Here is a 26,937-nt window from a genome sequence, read left to right as displayed (position 1 = left end):
CTTGTTGTTACAATTTCCACACTTAAATATTATAATTAACTAATTTGTCCCAGTTACACAATGCCAAAACCTAAAAACTTGTATGGTTCCAAGCAAGATGTTCAACCTTAAGAAAGGTTACTCGTTTCCAAGGTCGATTAGTTGAAAACCTGATGCAAGCCTTTGATAAAACTCACACTTGAAAAGGAGTTTGCCATGGAAGGATATTTGAGAGACTGTATACATAGTTAAAATTACATTTAAATCATGTGAAATACTTAGAATTGTAATATGCTACTGCGCTTTTGAATTCAAAGTCCATGGCATCTCCTTCGTGGCTCTAACACGTGAAGTTGTGTTTAGCTCTAATACCAAATAATACAAATATTAGGTAAAATTTACCATTGAAAACTAGCTTGCAATGGAGGGTAACTAAGAGCTTACATACATATAGTTAAAATTATACTTTCATGTGGGATAGTTGGGATTGTAATATAACCATTTAATCCTTTGATATTTGTGAAATTTTCACATTATGAAACTCATTTTCAAGGCCCATTGTTGTGTCAATTGTCTCATTTTCAATGCCAACCAATTGATAGCAAAAAGAGCAGACTGGAGAATGATCCAATAAGAACAAAGATGCTAACTTCATAAACCATTCAATATTTTCACAATAGTCTTCCTATCCAAATATTTAATAACTTTCACACCAACCAGAAGGCCTTCATTAATAGGACCATCAAATTTGGTTAGGAAGCTTTAGGATTATTTAAGGGAAACTTGTCCTTGAAAAACAAAAAGGCACCCAAAACATTTACAAGAGGCATCCAAGATGTGCACCCACTGAGGCCATCTTAATGGAATCATCGCTTCCTTGGTGAGGCTATGTGTACTCGAATGTGCCCAGATGATTCCTTGGCCCACCATAAGTAGAACAGTGATGAGATTACCAAAAAGCCGGCTGCACATCCAAGTGTTATCCCAAGAAGTCTTCCGACATGTTTCTTGTTCCGTTTAGAAGAAGAGACAGCATCCGTGGCGCCGGCTACAGAAAAGAAGAAAAAAAAAATTGATTCAAGGAATATATTTTTATAAGTAATCGAAATTCATTGAAAAACACAAAGATGCAAGCCAAGTAGACAAGAAGTATACGAGAGAAAAACTCCTAACCATATGAATAATCAAAGGTAGTCATCTAGTGGTAAAGAAGTAAAGAACCTTGATAAACATGGACTGCTGACACTAAGGGTCCATATGTGCCTTGAAATGGGATGCAGCAAGTGCCTTTCCCAGCCCAGAAGAAGTGGATCTCCATGATTGTGTTTGTTACATTTGCCTCGAATGTTTTGATCAAGGCTCTTTTGGATCCACCAGCTTCCTTCTGAATGTTGAAGTCTTGAAGAACTGGCTCACCCTTAAGCCAATTGCAGCATTTCATGAGTGCAAAAATGGGGAATCAAAAGGAGATGCAATTAAACAGTTAACATATCAAAAGTTGCAGAACATATTGATGAAACCTATAGAAAAGGCAAAAAAGACCAAAAAAAGAAAAAAAAAAAGTGCTTCTTTCGTATAAAAATAGCTCCATATTAATTAAAATGAAAAACACAAGGGTCATTGACAGTTTTTCTAATGCAGACTACGTATCACTTAAATACCTACAGCAAAATGATTGTTCTATTAAAATGGTGTAATGAAAAGTTTTATAGGTGAGCTCTATACTACTCACAATACTTTATTGTTAGATAATGAAGAATTTTTGAAGTGCAAGGTTTCCATATGTGAAATCAGTTTACACATTCTTTACCTAGAAACAGGCCCATAACTTGGATTTCTTTCTCATAATGAAAAAAAAAAAAAAAAAAAAGGGTGCTAAGATATTTTAAGGTCCAGAGAGTAGAACCAATACTTATGGCCATTACAGGATTAAGTCTTCAAACAAGATTTTAACCACAATCTTATTGAATCTTTGTCTACTTTGCAGAATTTATGGTAAAAAAAAGTGTGTCTGCCTTCCCTATCAGATGTTCTCACATACCTGAATGTAAATATCAAATAAGCGCCTACCAAGACCTTTCCAAGACTGAGTATCATCCATTGTTATCTCTGCAAAGTGAAGCTCAACAACATACTTCCCATTATTCAAGCCAAGGCCATAGTACCTTAGTGAGCTTGGTGAAATCCTTGCTGTTTTATACAGTTCGGAATCTAAAGTATTCGTGATTTGAGTATCGGTCTTTGCTATATATATAGGTCCATTTGGATTGGAAATAAAAATTCCAGTGTTGCTAACTGCCCATTGATAACTGGAGTGTGCGTACATTGAAGCAGCTCCCAGTTTTTCAGAATCGTCATCAAAGTTGACGCCAGATGAAGATATTTGATCCATGCCTCCACATTTAATTGAAAATGAAGCTGAAACAAAAGTATGTTCTCAAAAATTAAAAATTTCTAAATCAACTTAAGTTAGGAAGTAAACAATTTTCTTGCTTCTTGGGGAACTATAATACTTGTTTTCCCCTGTTTGCATTCCTTTTTGCTGAGACTGAAGCTCATAATTTTGAACTGCAATTCATGATTTTAGCATGGAATTTTGAAGGAGGGTGTATTTGAGCATTTCATTTATGAGAAATAGAGTTGTAGTAATTCATAAGAAACTCTAATGTTTCATCTGACTTTGTATGGTTTTCCTACATTTTAGTTTGTGAAATGCTTATAGCTGAACTATCATGCTTCAACAAATTGGCAAGCGGTCCAAATTCCAATACATGTACAGAGGATGAAAGATCTAGAAGCTTTTCAGGAGAAACCTGTCATTATTACTACAAAGTCTGTAATCTCTCACTCTGCAATGGTTACTTACTACATGAGTAGGGAAGTGCCTAGACGGCAAACAACATGCACCATAAAGCATAGTATAAATTGAAGCCCCCACATTTTAAAGAAAAACATGGAATACTCTTTGTGAATTAAAGGGCCATCGGTCAACGAATTAGGATCCTCTCCAGTTCAAATGAATTGGAGAGTATCCAGCTAATTATATTTGAGGAGTATTTTTGTTCCCCAAAAAGTGAAAAGACAAAATTATCTCTCAAATATAACTAATTAGATATTCTCCAGTTCATTTGAACTGGAGAGAATCCTGTTCCTCAGTCAACCATAGGGGTGGGCAAAAACCCGTCCAACCCACCATGCCCCACCCCTCACGGATTTAGGTGTTTTTTTTGCGGGTACGGGGTGGATTTCTTCCAACCCGTGTGGGGCAGGTTGCAGGTATAAAATATTTTGGGGTGCGGGTACAAGCAAATAAAAGGAAAAAAAAAACCCTAGTTTTCATCTTCTTTCTCTAGCCGCCTCCCCCCCTTAGTACCTGTCTTTTTTTTTCTTTTTTTCTCTCTTCTCTCAGTCTCACCTCTCTCTCTCTCTGTTGTCTCGCTCTCTCTCTTTGCTCTGTGTCGCAAAGTCTCTGTCTCCGTCTTCGTGGACCAACATGGACCAACAAAGCTCATACCACTGCTTTGTGAGCTCTCTTCATGCTGACTAAAATCTTTGGGTATCGAAATCTTCGGCTGTTGGGTATCAAAATCTTTTCGGAATCTCTTCAGAACTCACTCTCTCTGCTGTCTCGCTCTCTCTCTCTGATCTTTTCCTCTTAATCTTCTAGGTTAATCTTGAGCTTCTTTGGGTATTGATTTTTGGGCTTTTCGTATATTTTTCTCTTAATCTTCTAAGTTAATCTTGAGATTTTTTAAAGTATTGATTTTTGGGTCTTTTTGTATATTTTTCTCTTAATCTTATGGGTTAATCTTGAGCTTCTTTTCGGTATTGATTTTTGGGGGGTTTTTTTTTGTTTTTTGGTGTATATTTTTCTCTTAATCTTCTGGGTTAATCATGAGCTTTATGAGGTCCTCAAAGACCTCTCCAGGTTCGTTCATGGAGTTCCATGACGAAATCCGCCCCACCCCGCAAAACCCAAACCCGCGCGGATAGTATTCACTTTTTTCGGATAGCGGGTTGGATTTGCCAAACCCGCAGGGTGCGGGTCAGGTAGGGGAAAAGGCAGATATCTGCCCCACCCCACGCCCACCCCTTGTCAACCATGTCCAATTTTCATTAATGTCTAGTGAAATTTTGTATGATTTAAATTTCTTAAAGAACCATATGTTACCTAATACTTTGGACATTATGCTAGAGTCACCTCTTAGCACCTTGTACTTCTATATATAATAAATGAGAAACCTAAGTGGGAAGTATGAAAAACACCAGCCGTTTATTTTATTTGGAGTAACTCTATTAATCAACACCCTCCCCCCCCCAAAACTAAAAAATCAATCTCCATGCACCAAATGCTACGGAGGACTACGCCACGTAGGCTTCAGGGTACATTTTTTTTTGTGGGGGGGGGGGGGGGGGGGTGGGGAGTGGTGTATAGCATTACTCCCAACATGTGATCTAAAATTTCCAATTAAAGTTTCTTATAATGTATCATATTTTTATCAAACTTGTAACTTATCCAAGTGGTTAACAAGATGGTCAAATCAGTATAGATGATGTGAAGACAAATTTACTCACTGGCTGGAACTTGGTTAGTGCACTTGGCGCTTCCTTGGAGGCATTGCAGCATCCCAATTGCCTTCCTACATCCATGACCATTAAAATGATCAAAAAAATTTACTGGAATATTATATGAATCATAAATTCACCAGAATATATTCAACCCTTAGGATCATTAATTATTCAGTCTTTTTTGCTCAAAACCGGAGAATTCAGAAAGCTAGTTGGAGAATGAAGCATGAAGCAAGAAGAAAATAGGTAGGCATAATAGGTCCAATTATGGTTAATGCACTAGAAAATTTCATAAAACTGCAATCTGCATGGTTTCTTTTCACATGGTCTGCATGGTTGGCAAATCCCATTCATTGGCTTGGAATCTATATTCAGAACTTCGCGCCCTATTCACATGTTGTAGTCTTTCATTTCAATAAGAAGTTACAACACTTAATGTAAAAGATGTTAGGTTTCTAGTGTTGGCAAATCCATCTTAAAACATATTTTGATTTAAGTTTTAAGTCTAGGGTTAAGTGAGTGTTAAAGTTGATCCAAGACATAAGAATTCAAGTTTGTGTATGTAGTCAAGCATAGACCTAGCTGGAGTAAAATAGTCATATCTTTTGATTTCGACATCAGATGAAGGAAAGCTTGGTGGGTTAGAAAGCTGATTCAAAGGACTTCAAATTTGTATTTACGAAAATTTTACAAATCTGATGTTTACTAGGTCAAAATGGACTGTTAATAAGTGTCTGAAATTCTGGACAGAACAACTCGGTTGAAGTCTTTGTTGGAAGCCCTTCAAATGGAGTATTTGAAATTCTGGACAGAACAGCTCAGTTGGATTCTCGGTTGGAAGCCATTCAAACGAGTACTTCAAGGCTTCAAAATTTCAACTTTTGAGAGGCACGATTGCAAGAGTGGTTGCAACCTGTTCGAACGAAAGTCTTCAATGCATAAAATTACGAGTTTCAGAATCACCAGGTTGTACCACGGTTGACCGCGCTCAAACGCTGCCAGCGAGAAAACTGTGAAACCCTAGCCAACTCAGCTTAAAAAGTCATGTTTTCTCCCATTCTATATAAGTCTCGTAACCTACAACTTTCAAACACCTATACAGGCAATATTCCTTTGTTATGAGAGAAGTTTACCATCAATCTTGAGCCATAACAGATAATAAACTTCTCCTGGTTTCTTCTTTTCCAATCAAACCACAGAAAAGCCTACAACCACCAGAGTTTTGGTTTGAAGTGGACGAGGTTCATTCATGAAGGTAATCCATATAGAAGAAGGCTAGAGGTTCTGGAACCAGTGCAGTGAGAAGTGAATGTGCCGTTTGCTGGGGTTACGAATTGGGTTTTCAGAGTCAGTTTACTAAGTAAAAACAATTTGTAATACAAGTCGTCTATAGTGGATACTTTTGGAGTTGGCTGGTTTTCGGAGTGGTTTCATTTCGTTACCAAAATCTCTGTATTGATTTGTTTTATGTTTGATTTGATTTTGGTATCGATATATGTGGTGTTTGGTTTTAAAGTTGATAACTTTGTTAATCAATATTGTCTTTGGTAAACTGAATTAATAACAACTTGGGGTCCAAATCGTATTTTTCGAAAGATACAAACATAATGTCTCCAAAGATGATATTGGTCTGTTAACTTGATGAGAAGGAAACGGAAGTAAGAGTGGAGCAACTGTTGATTTATAATACTAACTTACCATTGAAGAAAAGAAAAAACTTACCCGTCTAGTAAACTATTTGCATTGATGGATGTTCCAATAACATTCCTGAATAAGAAAAGGTAGTTAGTTCTTGCTAAAGGATGCCACAGGATCACAGTACTTCTGCCTTATCACAGTATCAAGCAAGAAGACTTATGAGCTGAAAAAGGGAAGATTTACTTACATTGAAAATCCTCCTCTTGCAAAATCTAGAGGTAGATTGCCAGTGATGGGATTGAAGGAGACATCTCTGTCCATAGACCAGAGTATTAATTGTATTCTGACAGATACAAAGCTCTGACAAGATTCAATAACTTTAGAGCAGGTTACATTAAATGCTTATTCTTATGGTCATAAAATTTATCTTTTTAAAAGACTTTCATGCACCTTCTCCAAGGCCGAAGAAGACGGATATTTTCTTACAACAGGGCTCAGGCCTAGCAAGAGCATTGCATTTATAGTAAATTGCACTTATTATAGATCGGTCAAAAGATATCCATTCTTGACTAATATTCATAAATAGCAGCTCAAGACCTTAATGAAGGAGCATAAAGTGGCATCCCATGACTATTCATTTGGTTGAATCCTTTGGGTTTATCTATCCTTAGCAGGTCTTGGCCTGCCTCAGACTTCATAAAAGGAACTTGAAATATTCTATAAAAAATCAGTTAAATCTTAACAGTGACTTAATTGTCTTGCATTCTGTTTCACAATCACCTATAAAGCATCATAAGCAGAATTAAAGACATCACCTCTGCAATATTGGCAGTCAGAGTAGCAATAATCACTGTCAAATGTACTGCTGAATAAATTGGCAATGCCAAATTTATTTCGAACTAAACTACTTGTTTCATTTTGGTTATTTAACTTATCTAGCTCAAATTAGAGCCAGGTTCCTACTGTATGATTTCCCCGTGACCAACAGTGACTGATGTTTAAGACATCTTTTTCCTTTACCAGATGGAAAAGAAAAGAGTGGGGCCTTCATCGAGATACAAAAATGTCTATTCTCTACACATAATTTAATACTTTCAGCAATATCTAATACGAAACGAGAAGAAGGGATAAGCCTAAGTTGAAGGTTGCACTTACAATGCAATGAGCATTGGACTTGTAATATTCTCAGGCAGCTGTCCACCCAAGTTATTGTTTCCAAGATATCTGCGACATATGAAGAGATTATCTCTATGAGGAAATTCTTATAGCAACAATATAGAATGCATGGTAATTATGTATACCTCTTTTAGCAATCAAAGGAAGGAAACTGTCGAAAACATATGATCTATCAAAGAATCTTTTGTCAAAGTGAATGCAATTTTATTTCAAAGAAACAAAGCCTGTGATATGGTTCCAGCTTGCATCACCAATATATGACTATGTATTTGACTTAATCATATGAAATATGTTCGAATGGGTCACGTATAGAGATGTTGGGTGAATCCAATTTTCCTGATTTAGAATTTTTAGCTTCATCTTTCGAACAATTATTGATCCTTTCAAGTAGGAAAGTAATTATGTTGTCCTGTACTAATATATTTCTTAATACTGATACTTATCAAAAAAAATATTTCTTAATACTGCCATAAAATGACTGAGCTTGCTGACATGCTGCTCACAAGGATAATAGGTAGGAAACATGTTCATTTAAGAATTTCACCTCAACTAATTAGAATAAAAGAAAGATAATAGAACGAACTAAAATAGTAATCAAGATTTTCTAGTGGAGAGAATTTCAACATATTTTCACACCAAGTCAGATATATGAGTCAACAACATTGAAATGCTAACATTCAATCCAGCAATTTCTGTTTGATTCTCTTAAAGGTTTGGTCTATAACATGGAATGTCAAAGAGCCAAAATTACTTACAGATATTGCAACAAAGAAAAATCTTGGAATGAGTTTGGTATTAGGCCAGTCAACTTGTTGAAGCTTAAGTCCCTGTCAGAGTGATTTCATTTCAGTAAGATGAGGCAGAAATCAGAAGCTTAAAAGACAAAACGAAAAATCAGCAAAAGTCCTTTAGAGACACAAAAATCGTGAAAACTTTATAAAGAATAGGTGAAAAAACCCTTACTACTTCATAAAAACAGAACAAAGAAACATAAATAAGCGAATGCCTGATCATATGAACAAACATATGATGTTTCTTACAAGTATTGCAACTTAGCAAATGTGCCAATCCGTTCTGGAATTTCACCAGACACTCGGCAGTTTCTCAATGATCTGCAAAACAAGTCGAGAAAGTTTGTCTAGGTTCTACATAAAAGATTTAGTGGAAAAAATCTAAGTTTTTGTTTAGTAAGATCTAAAATGTAGAGCATCTTACAGTATGGACAAACTTGTCTGCTTTTCCAAGAAATCAAGAGTAGAGTCTTCCTTACTAAGATCACCAATTCTCCTATAGGATCATAAGAAAACCAGAAATTCCAATTTAGTACAAAAAAAATAATCATGAATGAATCAGAAATGAAAAGCATAAACACAAATACCACTACAAGACAAGCTGACAAAAAGTGAATATTCAGTATATTCTACAGAAACTTTATTCAAAATCATGTATTTTAGCAAAAATGCAGTCTAAAGTGCAATGAAAGCAATAAGATCTCTCACCCTGTTAGGTTTATGTTGACAAATCAGTGTCAAAACGGGTTTGGTTGTTAGTCTAGGTTTAGTGGTTAAGTTGGTACTTAGATTGAAGATTAAACTGAAGATTAGAAGCCGTTTGCAACCTGATCGGAAGGCGTTCGAATGAGATCCTAATACACTTCAATAATTGAGTTCTAGAATGTCCCGATCGTAAGCCGATCAAACGGAGCTCTTCAAGGAAGTTCAAGCTCCTGAGAGGCTCGATCGCAAGGGCAATCGCTCCAAGTTCTAATGAGGCTAAATCACTATGTTTCACGAGATACTACTGAGAGCCCCATTTGCAAGTCGGTCAAATGAAAGTGTTTCACAAGGACCCACATAGACATCCGATTGCAATCACGATCGAAGAAAGGATCGAACACCATGGTCATCAAACTAGATTCAAGACACCTGGTCATAACGACATTCATTCCCCATTCGAATGCCGCATGCTATAAGCTATGAAAGCCTAGAACGCATTCAAACGAAACTTACTCCCATTCGAATGTCACGGCCTCAAATATAATTTTTCTCTAATTGACTTGCACATTCAACCTCAGTTTCTTAAGGTTTATATAAGCATCATAAGGCAGGATTTTCAGAAAACCTTCATTCTCAAACCTCTCCTAGACTTCATTAGACCACACAAATCAAACTTTTAGCCACTGGAGTTCCGGGCTGCAAATGAAGCTTTATAAAAGAATGGCCAGAGGCTAAAAAATTGATGGCTTATCCTGATTGTATACTAGATAGTTTTGTGATTAGGCTATGAGCCTCATCACTTCTCCATCCCTGCCAACCACACACCCCAAAACTACACGTAGGGAAAATAGATATGACAAAGAAGACCAGAAAAGCTTGTACAAGGGAAAAATAAAATCTTCTAGCAACAATTAGTAATGCATAAGACACTGCAAAACTAAGTATAAAAAAAAAAAAAAAAAATAGACACTGCAAAACATATTAGCTCATATTGAGGAGGCCTTACAGATTCTCTAGCTTAATTAGAGCACCAAAACTGCTTGGGATTGGGCCTTCAAGCAATGTACCGTGAAGTCGCCTGTGAAAGGGAAAGTGCTTCAGTCAACAGACTACATGTTAAATACCATAATGAAATGAAACCTCCAATTTTGAAAATATTGTAATGCTAAGGAATTCCATGCATACAGGTCCTTGAGTTCTGTAAGAGTCCCAAGGAATTCTGGAAGCTTTCCAGTAAAGAGATTATCAGATGCCCACCTGAAACAAGAAAAAATCAACCAACAAATGAATTTACGACTAATAGAATTGAACTCTTCGATATTTTTGAAAACCACAATGTACCACTATAATGAAAAGAGAAATACGTACAGAGTATGAAGGGATTTTAAGTTTGCAAGTTCTTGGGGTATTGGTCCACTCACTCCACTGCTATCCATGTACCTGAAAAGAATACAGGTTAAAAATGAGATCACACAGCCAAGAGAAAGATGTTACTTCAAGGTCGGCAAATAAGGATAAAACTCACAACTGCTGTAAGGAGGTCAATTTTCCAAGATCAACAGGTAATTGTCCAAAGAAATTGTTTGAGCTAAAACTTCTGTAACATGATAGAAACTTTACAAATTAATTAAGTTCTAATAAATGGATTCACAGAAGGCTTAAGAAAAAAAAACATTAAAGAGCATCTGAAAGCTGCATCTATGTGCTTACAGGGAAATCAACTTGGCTAAATTACCAAGCTCTGAAGGCACTGGACCTGTCAGATTGTTTATGCCCAGGCTACTGTTCAATCATTCAGCATAAAGAGAACAAGTATGAATACATCTCACACATAAAAAAAAATAAATAAATAAAAGCTGTGGATTTATTTTATCTATTCTTAATAACTGTACAGCAGTACGATAATAAGAAGTTAGTTTAGCAGTTATCAGTCTCACAGGTATTGCATATTTGATAATTGTCCGATTTCAACTGGCAAGGGCCCGCTCAATACATTCTGACCCAGATTCCTGCATCATTACCCAAATTGCAAATCTCAATCACATAGAATGATAGAAGCAACAAAGAGTGCTTGAAGCGTAAGAGTTGATCACTCACAAGTCCATCAGCTCCTTTAGCAGAAATAGTTCTTTGGGTATTTCACCAGAAATATCTAAAGCATATATCTTCCTGCATCAAGTGAAAATTGGAAACTTCCATAAACACAAGAAGAGTATATGAAACAGCTGAAAAATAATGATGGAGAACTTACAAATGGGTGATGTGGCAGGTGTTGCCGCCACAGTCACAAGCCACACGGGGATTTGCATTCTCAGGAGCCCATGATGCACTCTGAGCACAAGGGTCAATGGTAAGATTCAATTTGCTTCTTAAGTTCCAGTAATTTACAATCTTGTTGAGGGCAGCCACTGATCGACAAAAGCAGTAGTTAGAAACAGTAACCGGTACGTAAAATGAAGTTGAACTTGTAAAGATTCTGAAATTCGTAACTAGAGAACCTTCATCAGCATCAGTCGTTTGTTGTGCAGAAACAAGCTGAAAAGCACAGAGAAGAAGAAAAGAGATTCTCCAGACCACCTCCATTACTGAGCAGCAGCAACAGCAACACCCACGTGCACATGCACAGACAGGGCCACGCACAGAAATAACCGCGAGAGAGAGAGACAGACACAGATAAGGACATGGCCAGCTGCAAACTGAAGATGATAAACACCCAATCAAACAAGAAGAAAAAACAAAACCTTGAAATTCAAATATAATACCATAGTGCGAGTTTTATGAGTCTCCGTTGACTGTATGAAAATGGTGGTTAAACAAAGCTATCGAAGAAAAATTGCCAGTATTTTAATATATAATGACATATTGTAGTCCAGGTGGCATATCTTTGAACCGAATCATTTCCCGTTCATTTGAATGGGAAATGATATTTAAGAGGTAGTTTTCTCCTTTTATTTTCTGTTCAATTTTTTTTGAAAGTATTTAATTAATTATATTTAAAGGATATTTTTATTTTTTCAGTAACCTATCAGCTTTTATTTATGGTTAAACATCCATTTCAATGCTAGATATGCAAATCTACCACGAGTCAATTAATTATTATATGACACTGACCAAATGGGCCGCCACAGGATTCACATACAGATACAGTACACCAAATGTGGTGACAAAAAAAATGCAATACGACTCCAAACCAGCATTAGGGGTGTAAAAAACAAAGGATGTTTGGAAGCAACAATCAACCAATCCCAGGAAATTTTCATTTAATACTTATAATCAATCTATATTTGCAAAACTTTTGTAGTGTAGACACAGACTTGCAATTCCACAAACAACCCGGCCATTTGTCTCTACAGTGGTTCCAAAACTCTGGTCTTCTTCTATATAATTTCGTCTACTTTGCTTCGTCCAACCCGAAACTCCATTGATAATCTACCAAATTGGTAGAGGCTGAAGGTTTTTTGTGGTTTAAAAAAGATAGAGAGAGAGAGAGAGATTTTGTATTTCAGTTTAGATTTAGGGAGTGTAGAACTCTCTCCATGGTCAAAGAACAGCCGCACTCTCACTTGAAAAATTGTGCAAAGTAAGGCTTATATAGAATGAGCAAAACCTGGATTATATATGAAAAGTCATGCACATATAGAAACACTTAATTTACTGCAAACTCGCTCGAGCGAGGGTTGAGCGAACTCTCAATTTGAGCCTCGCATTGGCTCGCTCGAGTGAGAGTCGACGGTTTGAGCTTCGCATTGGTTCGCTCGAGTGGGAGTCGAGAGTGATTCAAGCAACGTCTTGGGTATGTTGGAACTAATTTTTAAACTAGACTCAACCCCAACTTAAATACTACAAAATTACAACCCAAATACCCCATATTTTCACGCATGAATTTGCCAACATAAATATAAAACCTAACATGCTGCTGAAACGCGTTAGATCAATCCCAGTATCCATATCCAGCTGAGTTCTCAATTCCCTTTGGAGCAGGTCAACTTAAGTCTTACCAATCAAAGGTTAATTTCTCATGGCTAACGTTAACTTTTCCTGTATCTAAACTAGCTTATGTCAGTCACAGTCAAAGTTTGGGTCCTAGACTCCTAGTGCCTAGCCAATAAAAAGACTGGTTCCTCTAGAAGGTCGTTGCAGAAACATCCAAGCAAGATGCAAACATAGATATAAAGACAACCTTTTTTTATTTTAATATATGGTTTCTTTATTAATTATTAATCTAGAGAATTAACATATATGATATCTTGCTTTCCCCAAAAGAAGACAAACCCTCTATGATTAATTTGCAAGTAGATCGAGGCTGCACAAATTGAATACAACAATTGACTACTTTCTGAGTTAGAAACACTTAATACAGCCTATATCATCGCCCTTCTTACCTTGGCACTTTGCATCATGAGCTCATACCGCATGCAAGAACTTGGTAGGTAAGGCCATGGTAGCCCATTGCAAGAATATGTGGCACATGTGATTGCTCAATCTGATTCTGGTGGAACACACTGTCCTACTATCAAATTTCATAGAGCAACTCACAGCACCTGCATGAAGCTGATTCTGCACTACTGCTTCAAATATATCAATCTGCATAAGGGCTTGAAATAGTCTAGAAGAAATTTAAAGAAAATGATTTCTAGTCTCGGTAGCTGGTCCAAGTCCGGTTGAGATTGCTCCTATTAGCGAGGAAACATATTCAAGATTCTCAGAGGAATTGCATCAAACAGCTTGCCTGTTTGTGAAATGGAGCTTTCAAACCCCGAATATTTTACTTTTTCCCGATCAAAAGATTGGGAAAAAAAAAAATCTCAAGATCCTGAAAAGCTTGAATTAAAACCTGCCAACTAGAAGTTGAAGAGGGGTGCAGAGCTGGGGAGTGGGAGTTCGTGAGTTACCAATGGCCAGGACAAACAGGAAGTTTTGATCGACCAATGAATAAGAAATATATTAATATTTAAAATTTAATTAATATATAAAAAACTAAAAACTTCCTGTAAACACACATTTTCAATTCTATTGTAAAGTTTAGTTTTAAATTAATCATATTTATAGTTAGAATGCTCGTTGAGTGCTCTCAAGAGGTAGTTCAATAGTCTGTTGATTACGTTTTATGAAGCGGAGGTCACTAATTTAAATCTCCGCTAACACTTCCTTTGTGTAGACATGTTTAAAAAAAAAAAAAAAAAAAAAAGCTTGTTCAGTGGGTTATAGGCTAAGATTAAAGTTGTGTGTTCCTAAGGAGTAGTTCAATCATCTGTTGATCACGTCTTAGTGAAGCGGAGGTCACTAATTCAAATCTTCGCTCTCACTTTCCTTGTGTGGACATGTAAAAATAAAAAAAAATGCTTATTCAGTGGGTTATAGGCTAAGATTTTTTGTTTTAATAAGGGCAACTGGGCAAGTGAAACTTTATGGCCCAAATATATTATACAAATTTTTTCAAAAGCAAAAGGAGAAATGGCATCTTTTTGGGGCCGGGTCTAACTTTTTGGCCCAACTCATCTTTATGAAAAGTCCTTGCTAATCTTTGATTCTCTGGTCTAGGACCAGAAGGGGGCGGCGACCTCTCCCACACCAAACTCTTTTTTAATGACGTGGCATTAATAATGTAATCCACCGTGGCATATGATTGATGAGTAATTTTAAAAGTTTTTCTTGTGTTCCTTTAAAAATGAGATAGCTTTTAAAATTTTGATTAAAATCTAATAATGATCAATTACAAGCTTAATAGTTATTTTAAGAGTTACATCATTCTTGGAGAGACATAAGAGAGACCTAATAAGCTCTACAATGAGACTCGACCTGCATGGGAGCTATGGTCATTTAGTGGAAAGGGCCAAGTTCCTGCTCAATACGGCAGGTCACTGGGAAGCAAAACATGTCAGAAGAATAGGCAATGAGGCTGCCCACCACCTTGCAAGGTTTGCTTTGAGTTGTAATGAAGAGCAATCTTAGTTTCTGGAATGCCTTACATGTATCTAGGAGATTATTCTTGTTGAGCAAGAACGTTTTTGAGTAATACAAGTTTGGATTCCAATTTCAATAATAAAAAAAAAAAACTTTCAGCATTACTCATGATTGATGCAGTAAAATTGATTGTGCGAAGTATCATATTATAATAGATAAATGTTATTTTTTCATCTTTTATTTATTTATAATTCATTTTTTTTTAAACAAAAATTACCAATGAATTAAAAAAAAAAAAAAAAAAAAAGGCTTCATCAATTATGATTAGAATAACAATATTAATTTCTTTTTTCTACATTTGTGGACCACATCATCTTAAATCTTAGATGATTTGGTTTAATCATATAACATGGTGACATGAATTCATAAGATTTTTTTTCCAACAAAAAAAAAAAAATGGGGTCTTGCACATATTTTATATATATAAAGCTCAAATTTTATTTTCACCCATCATAATAAATAATTTCCTTTAAATCGGTCTCTACACACAATATTTAGCCCGCACCACTTTATGCACGTGACATAACCAAAAATGTGCTTTCAGAGATGTGTCAATGCTTCGGTCATATTATTGCAAATGAACGACCTTATTGACACCGCTCATACCATATTTGGCAATATAAAATATATAGTTATATGATTTATGTAGGTCCATATAACAAAATTCGAACAATAGCATCATTCTACTCTTTTCTTTTTGTTCATATATATAAGAGAATAGAATTCAATTCAAACTTAACAATACAGCTAAAAATACATTCAACATCACATATAGTTTTTCTTTTGGTTACTTAAAATCCAAGCAATTAATACAAATGGCTGATAAACAAGCAATTGTGCTTCGTCTCTCCATTTTCCTTTCCTTTTCTGCTGGATATATAGCAGAAGCTATATATATATATATTTTTTAGCAATCACTTAATTATTACAACATCTCCATAATATGCTTTTGCTAAACTATTACATAATTAAGAAAAATCAAATCCACAATAGCAATATTATTATTATCCACCTCAACCCCCAGTCCTTAGTATTTCCAAACGCTTCACTGACTCAATGAAAGTTCTGCAAAATAAAATAATAAAAAAATGGGTTATAAACCTTATAATTTTTTTAAAAAACAAATTAACCAGCACAGAATTAATAATAACAACCTAGTAATGCTAAATACTATATTTTTTTTTTTTTCCTACAACAATCCCACAATGGTAACTTGACAATCTCAACCAATGAAACTGCAACGTCAGCATTTTAGAATAAAAATGAAATTTATAGCATTTCTCATATTATGGCTCCATTTCGTTCTTTAAAAGTAATAATTAGAGGAAACTAAGAAGATAAAAATCCTAAGTACACATCTTTTGTCCATCTTCGTCGTACAAGAGATTCACCATTGAAGAATTGATTCAATGGTGGATTTTGTTTAAAAAAAAGAAAATTATGTAGAAAAATGACACCAAACACATCTTAGGTAAGAAAATGCTAGAACTGATTCAATGGTGGATTTTGTTTTTTTTAAAAAAAAGAAAATTATGTAGAAAAATGACACCAAACACATCTCAGGTAAGAAAATGCTAGACAAATAATTTCTTTTGTACAGAGTTTTTCTCATTCCTCCGATTTACTCTATTAACCTTACACGTGTACATGTTATTTTAATAGATTGAGTCGGAGAAAATACGTACTGCCAAGGAACATCTCCTGCAAGCAGCCAATCGCCTTCATCATCTTGATAGGTGAGTGTATAGGTTGCACCATCTTTATCCATTTTTGGGTCTGCGCATATATAGTAAAACCCAAGATCAGTACCAAATTAACCCACTAAACGACGACGTTGTGTTTTGAGATTTGCTCACTTACATTTAGCAAACATGCTGATCAAGGTGTTGGTGAGCGTCTGATAGGAGTGATAGAGCCTTAGATCAATCTTTCTTGCTATTGCCTCCCCCTCCATCTTGACCTTCACATATAATGAGTTTGATCCACCAGTTCTCCTAGCCGTTGGGTCATTCTTAATCTGCTGCCCTCCTTGATGCTGATGGAGCTGTTTCTTCCTCCATGATTTAATGGGAGGCCACCCCACAACATGATTTTCTTCCAATTCTTTCCTAATTTTTGAAACAATTAATTGTCAATAATATTTCATGCATATGTGGGTTTTTCAGGTTCTATATATCAATCTAAACCATCCAATGGCTCACCGTACGTGGAATACTGATGGGATAAAAGTGTAATTTCTAGCTTTACGTTCTCTAATTAACAAAATCATGAGAAGTAAACATGAAATCAAAAAACTAATTAAGCCTCTTGTTATTTGTTGGGTGCCTTGCATTAACTAGACTAGTCTAATTAAGCAAATTCAGCTTGAATTCTTTTTCAAACTTTTCCATGATTTTTAATGAGCATTCAATTCTGTTTCCTAGAAATTCTTTATCATTCAAATGTTCCTTTTTTTTTTTCTTTTTTTTTTAATAATTAAACTGAAAGTAATAAATAAATAAATTCACCAAACGCAATTGATTCATTAAATTTAATAAACTATTCACTATTCACTATTAGCAAGCTAGATATGTTCAATTCCACACATAATATCCTTTATTTGGGAAAAATTGTGTTTAAGGCGAATGGCGCAACATCACAGGGAAATATATACACTATTAGATCTGTAAAATTTAATCTAAACTATAAAATTGTTCATCTCCATTTTATTTAATCCGACCAACAAAATGAAACAAGAGAAAACCAAATTATGGATGATTAATTATTAGGAACAAACCTAGCTCTAGATCTATGCTGTATTTCCAATAAGAGAAAGAAAGAAAGAAAAATATAATTACTGCAAACATTATGGAATATGGAGATTCAGAACTCCTCAAAGTCTCTATTATATTTGAGTTTTAATATTGATTAATATTAATGAGTCCTTTAAATAAAGATATATAGTACTTATGTATATATAAACTTACTTGTGAATGGTGCAAGAGGTTCTATGCTTTTGGGCTTTGCGATCATCGTCCTCGTTTGGGTGGCCATTCCACAGCATGAGGGGGAATGGTGGTGGCAAGTCTCCAATCATTCCAAAGGCCTCATCGGAAGTACGTTTGTTTTTAAAGCATTTTTGGGTACCCAAACAACCCCCATAGCTCCATGGCTCCGAGCTGAGGAGTAGAGCCGCTTCTTTGGATCCATTAATAAACTCATGATTTAGGTCGAAACCCTTTACTGGATTGCTGTGATGAACTGGAAGGGCCAGGCCAAGCTGGAGCTCCATTTCATATACCAAAAAGGAAACACAATAAATCAAATATATATGGAGCCACGAAATTAAGCTCTAGAGCTATGAAGCTTAATGTAAATGGAGCTCCTATTGGGGATCATGAAGTATACTACTTACATATATATATATGTGAGTGTCTATAACACAGAGAGAGAGAGAGAGAGAGAGAGAGATGAAAATGACGAATGTCGAGTGGAAGATGGGGACAGCATGGAAGTTGGGTCGGGTAAAAGAGTGGCAGTGATATAGACAAGGGAGGAAAGGGTACACCAAACGTGCCTACCTCGCCCTCTCTTTAACTCTTAACCTACTCTGCCTCCGGATTCCCCAACCCCTCTCTCTCTCTCTCTCTTGTGTTATGTTTTGTTTAATTAAATGTGATTTTAGTTTGGGAAAATCATTTGCCCCAGGAGTAGATTAGTAGATCAATATGATCTTAATTAACAAATTAATGTTGCCTTCGCATGTGCTTGACAGAATAGGCAGATTGGATTTGAGATCTCATAAAACTAATTTTCAAATTTTATTCATTTTCATTCTTACAATAAGAGAAAACTTACACTAACCAATTACTTAGATTAGTCAAGTTGTAATTAGACCTCTTTAGAGTCATAATCGTGTTGAATAACACCTATGAGCTCTTTTGTAATTCACTAAGAATTTGTTTGGGATTAAGAAATAACGCTTTTAAGTCAAGAAATTTTTTTTTGCAAAAGTTTCATTTTTTGACTTTTTGGATTCTTAAAAATGCTTTCAATTTTTTTTTTTTTACCAAATGGGTATTTTTTTTCTTAAAATTAATTTTTTGAGTGTTAAACACACTTTTAAGCCTCTCAAACGTACACTCAAACATACCCTAATTCTATGTAAGCGCACTCTTCGTCTTCCTAATATTAGATTGTTGGGTGTCACAGTCTCTTCCCCTTTAATCTATGATGTCTTTGTGATACCATTTGTACAACCTAAGGAAAACGCTGGTCACGTACAACCGTATTATCACTCCAAAAAAATTAGCTAAGTTGCAGTTGAAGCTTCCTGTAATTATTTATAAATTCCAGTCTTGCCTAATATATATAAGAAATCAACTTGGAACTTTATATCCAGGACCTTCTTTATAACTCACCCACTTTATGTTGACTATTCATCTTTTTAATGTATGACTGGGATGCTAAAAGACATATATGGACTGGGTTAACATTTCTAATCTTTTGGCTCATGCTAGCCATATATATATATATGAACATTAATTATGATCATCTGAAGTCGTCTACATTAATTAGAACAGATCGATCGAACAACATAAGATGATAAAACATGTACACTCAGATTTTCTTTAAAGCTTGAAAAGGTTTGAGAATATATATGTGCTTGTGATCAATATCCAACTATTTAATGGATTTGCTTCAGTCATTTCTACAAATACAAGCAACCTGGCCTGTTAGAATATATTCTAGCTAGCAAATCATATATTAATTAATTTCCGATTAGCATATCATATATATATATATATATATATATATATGGTAAAACTAATGAAAACCAATTGGTCTTTGAACTTGTCCCAAAACAAGACACAAGAGACACGTCTTCTAATCCCAACCGATCTTATTTTAATTAACTAAGCTAATTGGACCCAAATCAAATCCACAAAAATTAATAAACAATGAAAATTAAATCAGGTATGATCCACTGTTAATAAAACGGCTAAAGCAGTTGTAGAACTGCAAGTTGACCATGAATTCAACCTATATATACATGAACCCAAGTGCACAACACGTTTATTATATATATATATAAACATAAATAAATAAATATAATTAGTTATTACATGTTTGCACATGAATAGTTCAAACTAGAAACATGCCCAATATGTCGGCAGACCCCCGTCAAGCGTCATGATGCATGCACTCTTATCATTCAAGAACCTCCATGATAATAGGTACTAAAACATTCCTTTGATCTTCTTCTTTATTATAATGGTTTTTGATACTTTAAAGCACTCTTTGTTTTTAGATTAAATTAATAACTATGCTTTTTGTCGGACGTTGATTCTACAATTCCAACCCAATAATATGAGAGAGAGAGAGAGAGAGAGAGAGAATATTATATATATATATGTCGTATATATATATAGACAGAACACCCAACAGCAAAATTATACGTTTGGTATATGTTCCAACATTGCAGGACGCAGCAATGGCGCCATGGGAGATCGAGTAAATTGTAGTAGAGCTTGTGAAGTGCACGTGATGGTGGGGAAGGGCACGTGCGTTGTAGCCCCGGAAGGGAGACCGAGACCAGAGTGGTTCGAGATACAGTGAGACAAAGTTGGACCACTTTGGTTCTAGCTGCTGCAGTGCTGCTTGTTTCATGCACCCTCGTGTGGTGGAACCCATGACTGGATCGAACTGGCAATATTGTTCAAAAATGAAGCTAATTATTGAGGAACCCCTTAGCTGGCGGTTCATCATCAATTTAAACACTGTACAATGTAGCTAGCTCATCCCCATATTGTCAGCGTGAGTAGATCATGATTCATAAAGTGCATGCATGCCCCCATGGTAATAATATTTGTCTTCCTATATACATGATTCCCACATGCATATCAATATATATTTTAATCATGATTTGCTAATTCTATAATCAAAAGTATATGTAAAAGTCATATACTTTACTTTAAGGACATATATATGTTAATTTAATAAGTTGAATTAGATGAATTTCTTTCAATCCTATTTTGTAGGGCCGGGTGTGCTTGTTAATGTGTTTTCAAGACCTTTTTTATTTATTTATTTATTTTTATTATTATTATTACAAAACATTTATATATACACCCTCTAAAATATATTAACAAATAGAGCGTAAGTGGATAGAACACAACTAATATGAAGCAATTAATTGACATGTACATGTTACCACATGGTAACGTGGTAGAAAACAACACGTTACAATCAATTGTAACGTGTCATATTCTGACACGTTACCAAATGGTAACGTGTCAGAATATGACACGCTACAAAAGTTGAATTGGTTACGTCCAATTTCACAACCCGTCAGACACATTACCATAGACACGTTGCTAAACTTTAGTAACGTGTTAACACCATATACACGTTACTAATGGTCCATGACCAAAAAATTTGATTCTTGTAATGTGTAAAGTGAAATATGTTAAAATATTGATTAAATTATTAAATTAATCTCTTATTATATATAAGCTTAAGCTTTTAAGAAATTCCGTTTCCTTCAAATATTCATCATCTTACTTCAATAAATATTCTACGTATTAAGAAAATTTAAGCATATTAATTAAATGATTATATTCATCTCTTCTTAAAAGTTAGACATTCCTCGTAAGGTCTTATCACAAAGATGGATGCATCACAAGCAATTGCAACTTTATTTTGAAACGAGGATTGCCTTTGAGGATACGACACTCAACTATGGTGCAAATACAATTGGTAACATATATATATATATATATATATATATATATATATATATAGGTAAAACATCCTTCTCATTCATTGAATTCTAATGGGTTTTTCTTCGTACGTAGGGCACGTGGTAAAGAACCATTGAACTATGTCTCTATAAGTCAAATATTACCCAATTTTGTATAGACACGATCCAATGAACCTTTCAACATACACATCGTTGTGACAGGACCTCATTCACTCAACTATATATGACACGTCCTATTCCAATCCAACGGTCTATGTTTTTGGAACATTGATGTTGCATGTTCCTAATTTCCTTAATAAGTGCACACATAAAACATAATGAAATTTCGCGCAATTTCAATTTACTTTCTTAATTTTCTAAGTCATATTTGAACTCTTTAATTAGGGCCTATAAACCCTCACGACAATCCCTTCAATGGAGGGGTGGGTCTCCCCTTTTGAGTATCTCATACCCTCACAACGGAATATTATCATGTATAATTTTTCTTTTTGAAACTACAAAGTCACATTTACTAATTATATACCAAAACTTTTATTTCATAAGTGAAAGATAATGTCATTATATATGTAAACTTAAACTATACAGGTTGTACATATACCCAAAAGATGCCACATGCAGCATATAACTTCTAAGACTTAAAGGCATGTTTGGGATTGTATTCAAGGAGCCTAAAAGTGTTTTTAATATTCAAAAAGTCTGTTTAAAGAAAAAAGTTTTGTTTGGTAAAAAAATTAAAAGCGCTTTTAAGGGTCTAAAAAGCCTAAAAATTGTCAAAACCTGTTTTTGGCAAAAACTTAAAAACGAAGCTTTTACTCAAAAGCTTTTTTTTTTACTTAAAAACTCTATTTCTTAAAAACAATCCCAAACAGACTCTTAGTAAAAGCTCTTTAAGAGATGGAGGCATCCTATTGGCTTCACGAGAGTAATCCAGATATGCATATATGTTGGAATTAGTAGCTCATATTCTTTCAGGCATAAAAAGTAATACTAAAATACTATTGGTTGGCCTAGCTAATATTCTAAGCGGAGTGAATGGAGCTTCACGAAGTGGGAATTTTGGGGGTATTTTGAGGTTTTCCAAAATACATTCGTACAATTAGGCTTCTCCTATAAGTATGCTATGTTGTAACGCTCATTAATAATGAAATATAGACGCACTTTTCTATAAATATAAGCACATTGCTAAACCACGTAAATCTTTGTTTATATTTTCTCTTTCTTTTCTTTTCATGTTGTTTTAGGCTATGTTATAGAGTACTTTTTATCGACATTTTATTATGAATAGCACGTGTCATGATTTTAATAGCTTTGACGTAGCATACTAACCTAATTTGTCAACTTTTTTGATAGCGTAAAATAATTAATTTGTTATTTATTCACGCGCTAGATAGTTATCAAAACATTTTGATACATATCAGGTACAATTAATTGTATATCAGATCTATCACATCGTTTAATTTTAAATTTTTCTTTGTGTATGAAACCGATCGAAACTAAGTCAAATTTATTCTAACCGAGCTTAAGCCGGCCTGTTCGCTAGCGGGTCTATTTATTTACCCCAAAGTAACCAATAACAACAGCAAAAAGAAAAAGCATATGCCTCCTTCTTTAGGGACCTAAAGACCCACCATGTTTATAAGTGTTTCAATTTAGCTTTGATTCCGATTTTGAAAGTCAAGATTAATCGTCTAAGTTGAAATTGTAGTCCACAATAGAAACTGTATAAAGATTCCTTCCATCAAAGGTTTCGCTTAATTCCTCGCAAGCAGCCGCAAAAACGTCATGTCGCTGAGGGGTTGTCAGGACACAAGGCCAGAACATAATCATATTTGTATGTGCCACTTTTTACTAAATTCGTACAATTCTCAGTCGTCTTTCCTTATTTCGTACGTTGAACGACTCTCTCTCTCTCTTTCTCTCTTTTACTACTAAATAGTTTTGTTTTTGTTGCATGTTCAACGATTATGATTGAGCTTTTGAACTTTGCCTGTCCTTGAGATGCCACAAATTTCAAGTGTTTGCCAAAGTTGATGCCTTTTCTTTTCATTCACACACGATTTCATTATCACAATTGCCTTAACACTAAATTTTGCGCAGTTGAACTTTTTTTTTTCTGGCACTGACAAGATGTTGTGTTAAATTTGTCTACATTTTTTTAAGAACATATGTTAAATGTTCTATTAATCTCATTAATATTATATGTATAAGAACATAACGCTATGAATATATATCACATACTCTAAAAATAAATGTCTATTAAAGGAATAGTAATGTTATTTTTCGTACTTATTTATCATATCAGTTAACCCAATTCAAATATTTTTTTTTATACTAGCTACTACTTAAAATACGTTACATCAATTAAAATAAAATAAATATAATAAATGAACTCTTGGGAAATTACACTTTCACACTATAGAAACTAATAAAGGTTTAAGGAGAGATAAAGAAAATAGAGGAAGCACAGATTTTAGGTGGTTTGGCTTAGGACAGAAATTTCATTCAAACCAATTTGAAGGAAATTTTCTCCAACTTACATTAATAAGTGTCAAGTGTTATTACTCATATATTTTATTTAATATTTTGGGGAAACTACATTTTGCCCCATAAACTACAACGCCTTGACACTTTCCTTCAATGAACTGCCAACTGTACTACTTTGCCCTCATGAACTACCATTTTGTGTCCAAAACCCCATTCCATTAGTCAAAGTCGTTAACTCAGACGGTTAAAGTGACAATGCGTTGTAGTTTATGAGAGTAAAGTAACAATGCGTTGTAGTTCATGGAAGTAAACTAAAGTAAAGTGACAATGCGTTGTAGTTTGTGGGAGCAAAGTGACGCAAAGTGACAGGTTGACCGTCTGAGTTAACGGCTTTGACTGGCGGAATGGGGTTTTAGACATAAAATGGTAGTTTATGGGGGCAAAGTAGTACAGTTGACAGTTCATGAGGGGGGGAAAGTGCCAAGGTGTTATAGTTCATGGGGGAAAAAATGTAGTTTTCCCTAATATTTTTAATAATCATTTATTGAAATTCTACTAACCTAGAAACTTAAATATTAATTTTTCAGAAACTCAAAGATACTGAATGATATATAACATATTAGAATGAAAAATATATGAATGCAATTTACTTCTGAAAGCCTAAACATCTAGGCCTCCTTCCTATCTTGGTCGCCTTAGTTCCTGAAAAAAGTGAAAGAGCAAAGATGAGCAAAAGATTTGGCAAGTAATCTTCTCAACGGAGTTAAAACAATGGGGGGTTTAGAATCATTTGAACTAAAGTAAAATTAATATAGAAGCCAAGACTTAAGCAAATTACTTGAGTTAAATTCTATTTTCTGCTCTTAAAACATTTTTCTTAATCATACTTAAAGAAACAAATGTTATGAAAGATTTCATAAGTCAACCCCTTTCATCAAGCTCGACATAATTAAAGACATGATCATTAGGGTTTAAAATATTCCATGGATTGGAATATTAAATTAGGAAATTCATTGGCCATTATGGTCTCCTTTAGAGGCTTTGACCCAATGTTCAATAAGCTCATTATGTCAAATATATGTCAGGTATACAAATGTAAGCCCAAGAATTTGGGCTAATTCTCATACTAAATTTATACTAAAATGTGGAATGTTACCATAAAATTTGAATTTTATTCTAATATTTAAATTTTAGTGGTAAATTAGCTCAAATTTTTTAAAAGTGTAGAAATTTACGTAAAATATTAAATAAAATAAAATAACGGAAGCAAAGAGATAAAAAAAAAATAAAAAAAAAATAAAAAAAAGAAGAAGAAGACAATGTTGTATCTTTGTATGAAGGTATAATATCAAATGATACTTTATTAGTAGCTGGCATTTCTATGTGACGACACGTTGCATTTCTATGTTACGACACGTAGCACTTCGTTAATTTGGGCTAACAAAACCTAACGTAGATACTAAGTTAGCCTTTTTCCATAAGTCAAATACCATTTATAATAGGATTTGAATCCCAGGTAGAACAAAAATAAAAATGTGTAAATTCATGTACTAATAAAGTATTTAACCCTATAAAATAAAATAAAACAAAAATTAACGGAAGTAAAGAGATAAAAAAAAGAAAAAGATAAAAAAAAAAAAAAAAGACAATGTTGTATCTTGTATGAAGGTATAATATGAAAGTTTGAAGTGCCACATGATTACCAAAAGAAACTGTGGATTGTCAAAATAGATTCAAATTCCTGCACATAAATTGTAGGAAAATTATAATCTACCCTCTCTAACCTTTAAAAGATTAAATTAAACCTTCTTGTAGAAATGGATAAACCAATCAAGTGATATCACATCATTATTTATTTGTTCTCCTAATTACTCAACTTTTGTTTTTTTTTCCTCACCTGCTGTCCTATCCTAGTAGAGGGGGCTAGAATGGAAGTACTGTATTGGGCTAAGTGAAGAGGCCCACAAGACTAATTTTTATTGGGCCAAAACTGTGAGTAAAAGAAATGGTGGACTACGCTCCCACCGGCCTAATTGACAACTTGCCCAAACACAGCTTACTTGAAGCACAAGTTTACAAGGAGCATGTATGAAAAGTAACAATGTAATAGAAATTGGGGAATGACAACTCATTAAAGGGTGGCAGAATTCATGACAATTGCCTTATAAAAGCATATGACATAAATAATATTTAGCCATATAAGGTCAGTAGAAAACTAAACCTAAGTATGTTCTCATGCCTTAATCTCCATCTATCTTTTTCATTTTTTTACCTCTACACTTTACTAACTTAAGTAGTGGAGGTGGTGCTGTTGCTCACCTCCATATATAATAAAATAGAATGGGCTCCGGGTTCAGTTTTAAGACTTTCATTTTTATACTTTTGCTTTCACACTCTATGACGTAACTTTTAAAATCACCAATGAATTTGAAATGGTTTAATATTAAATTTTAATCCAATTTTGATTTTAAAAATACACATTAGGTAGTGAGAATATAAGAGTAGAAGTGTGTGTAGCATTACTCCTTATTAATTAGAACACACGTCTCTAAGTACATGTTCCCATCTTAACAAGTTCAATTACGACTAAGAGTCTGTTTGCCATTGTGATTTCATAAATAAAAAGTACGATTTTAAACCAAATTGTTAAAAATAAATTATTTGAGATTGTGTTTTTAAAAAATTGCAATTTGAAAATGCACAATTTTAAAGACTAAACTACGATTTTAAAAATTAAACTACAATTTTACCAAACGCTTAACTAAATTTTTAAAAATAATGTTTTTAAATCGCACTTTCTAAAAATTAACTTGACGCTGTTAATTTGAATATTTGCACAATCCGACCCGGCCCAATTCTAAATACATCGTATGTAGCACTCGCTTTAAG

At 34.4% G+C, this 26,937-nt stretch overlaps 2 protein-coding genes across 4 annotated transcripts; both read right to left on the bottom strand.

The window, feature by feature from the left end:
- Nucleotides 1-610: 610 nt before the first annotated feature.
- On the bottom strand, nt 611-13,772 carry LOC132189861 (uncharacterized). Of its 3 annotated transcripts, XM_088510352.1 has the most exons (21): nt 13,588-13,768; nt 13,241-13,442; nt 11,357-11,554; nt 11,110-11,266; nt 10,956-11,027; nt 10,796-10,867; nt 10,569-10,640; nt 10,384-10,455; nt 10,227-10,298; nt 10,044-10,115; nt 9,865-9,936; nt 8,578-8,649; nt 8,403-8,474; nt 8,118-8,189; nt 7,342-7,410; nt 6,434-6,499; nt 6,271-6,315; nt 4,555-4,619; nt 2,021-2,397; nt 1,201-1,396; nt 611-1,027 (listed from the first exon to the last, which is right to left on the bottom strand). In XM_088510352.1, the coding sequence occupies exons 3-21, from the start codon at nt 11,439-11,441 to the stop codon at nt 846-848; spliced, it is 1,962 nt and encodes a 653-aa protein (XP_088366478.1). In that variant the 5' UTR covers nt 11,442-11,554; nt 13,241-13,442; nt 13,588-13,768; the 3' UTR covers nt 611-845. The 3 variants fall into 3 exon arrangements, with proteins under 3 accessions (XP_088366478.1, XP_059460660.2, XP_088366479.1); XM_059604677.2 differs by having other exon boundaries at nt 13,241-13,768; XM_088510353.1 differs by lacking the exons at nt 611-1,027; nt 2,021-2,397 and having other exon boundaries at nt 1,314-1,396; nt 13,241-13,772.
- Nucleotides 13,773-15,585: 1,813 nt separating this feature from the next.
- On the bottom strand, nt 15,586-18,181 carry IAA29 (indole-3-acetic acid inducible 29). The gene is made up of 4 exons (XM_059604360.2): nt 17,789-18,181; nt 16,683-16,930; nt 16,508-16,598; nt 15,586-15,887 (listed from the first exon to the last, which is right to left on the bottom strand). Exons 1-4 carry the CDS (start codon nt 18,091-18,093, stop codon nt 15,836-15,838), a joined length of 696 nt encoding a protein of 231 aa, XP_059460343.2. The 5' UTR covers nt 18,094-18,181; the 3' UTR covers nt 15,586-15,835.
- Nucleotides 18,182-26,937: the final 8,756 nt, after the last annotated feature.

Source organism: Corylus avellana, chromosome 9 (assembly GCF_965113065.1).
Source record: "Corylus avellana chromosome 9, dhCorAvel1.hap1.2, whole genome shotgun sequence".
Classification (NCBI taxonomy): domain Eukaryota; kingdom Viridiplantae; phylum Streptophyta; class Magnoliopsida; order Fagales; family Betulaceae; genus Corylus; species Corylus avellana.
The sequence above is the reverse complement of the archived record's forward strand: the minus strand, read 5'-3'. Positions and strand labels throughout refer to the sequence as shown.

Excerpts from the sequence above, each read along its gene's own strand:
- LOC132189861 (XM_059604677.2), bottom strand. The coding sequence starts at position 11,441 with ATGGAGGTGGTCTGGAGAATCTCTTTTCTTCTTCTCTGTGCTTTTCAG. Across the intron at positions 11,267-11,356 it reads AACGACTGATGCTGATGAAG|TGGCTGCCCTCAACAAGATT; the intron begins GTTCTCTAGTTA and ends TTTGTCGATCAG. Across the intron at positions 10,456-10,568 it reads TTAGCCAAGTTGATTTCCCT|AAGTTTTAGCTCAAACAATT; the intron begins GTAAGCACATAG and ends ATCATGTTACAG.
- IAA29 (XM_059604360.2), bottom strand. The coding sequence starts at position 18,093 with ATGGAGCTCCAGCTTGGCCTGGCCCTTCCAGTTCATCACAGCAATCCA. Across the intron at positions 16,931-17,788 it reads ACCTCTTGCACCATTCACAA|GAAAGAATTGGAAGAAAATC; the intron begins GTAAGTTTATAT and ends TTCAAAAATTAG. Across the intron at positions 15,888-16,507 it reads GCAGGAGATGTTCCTTGGCA|AACTTTCATTGAGTCAGTGA; the intron begins GTACGTATTTTC and ends TTTATTTTGCAG.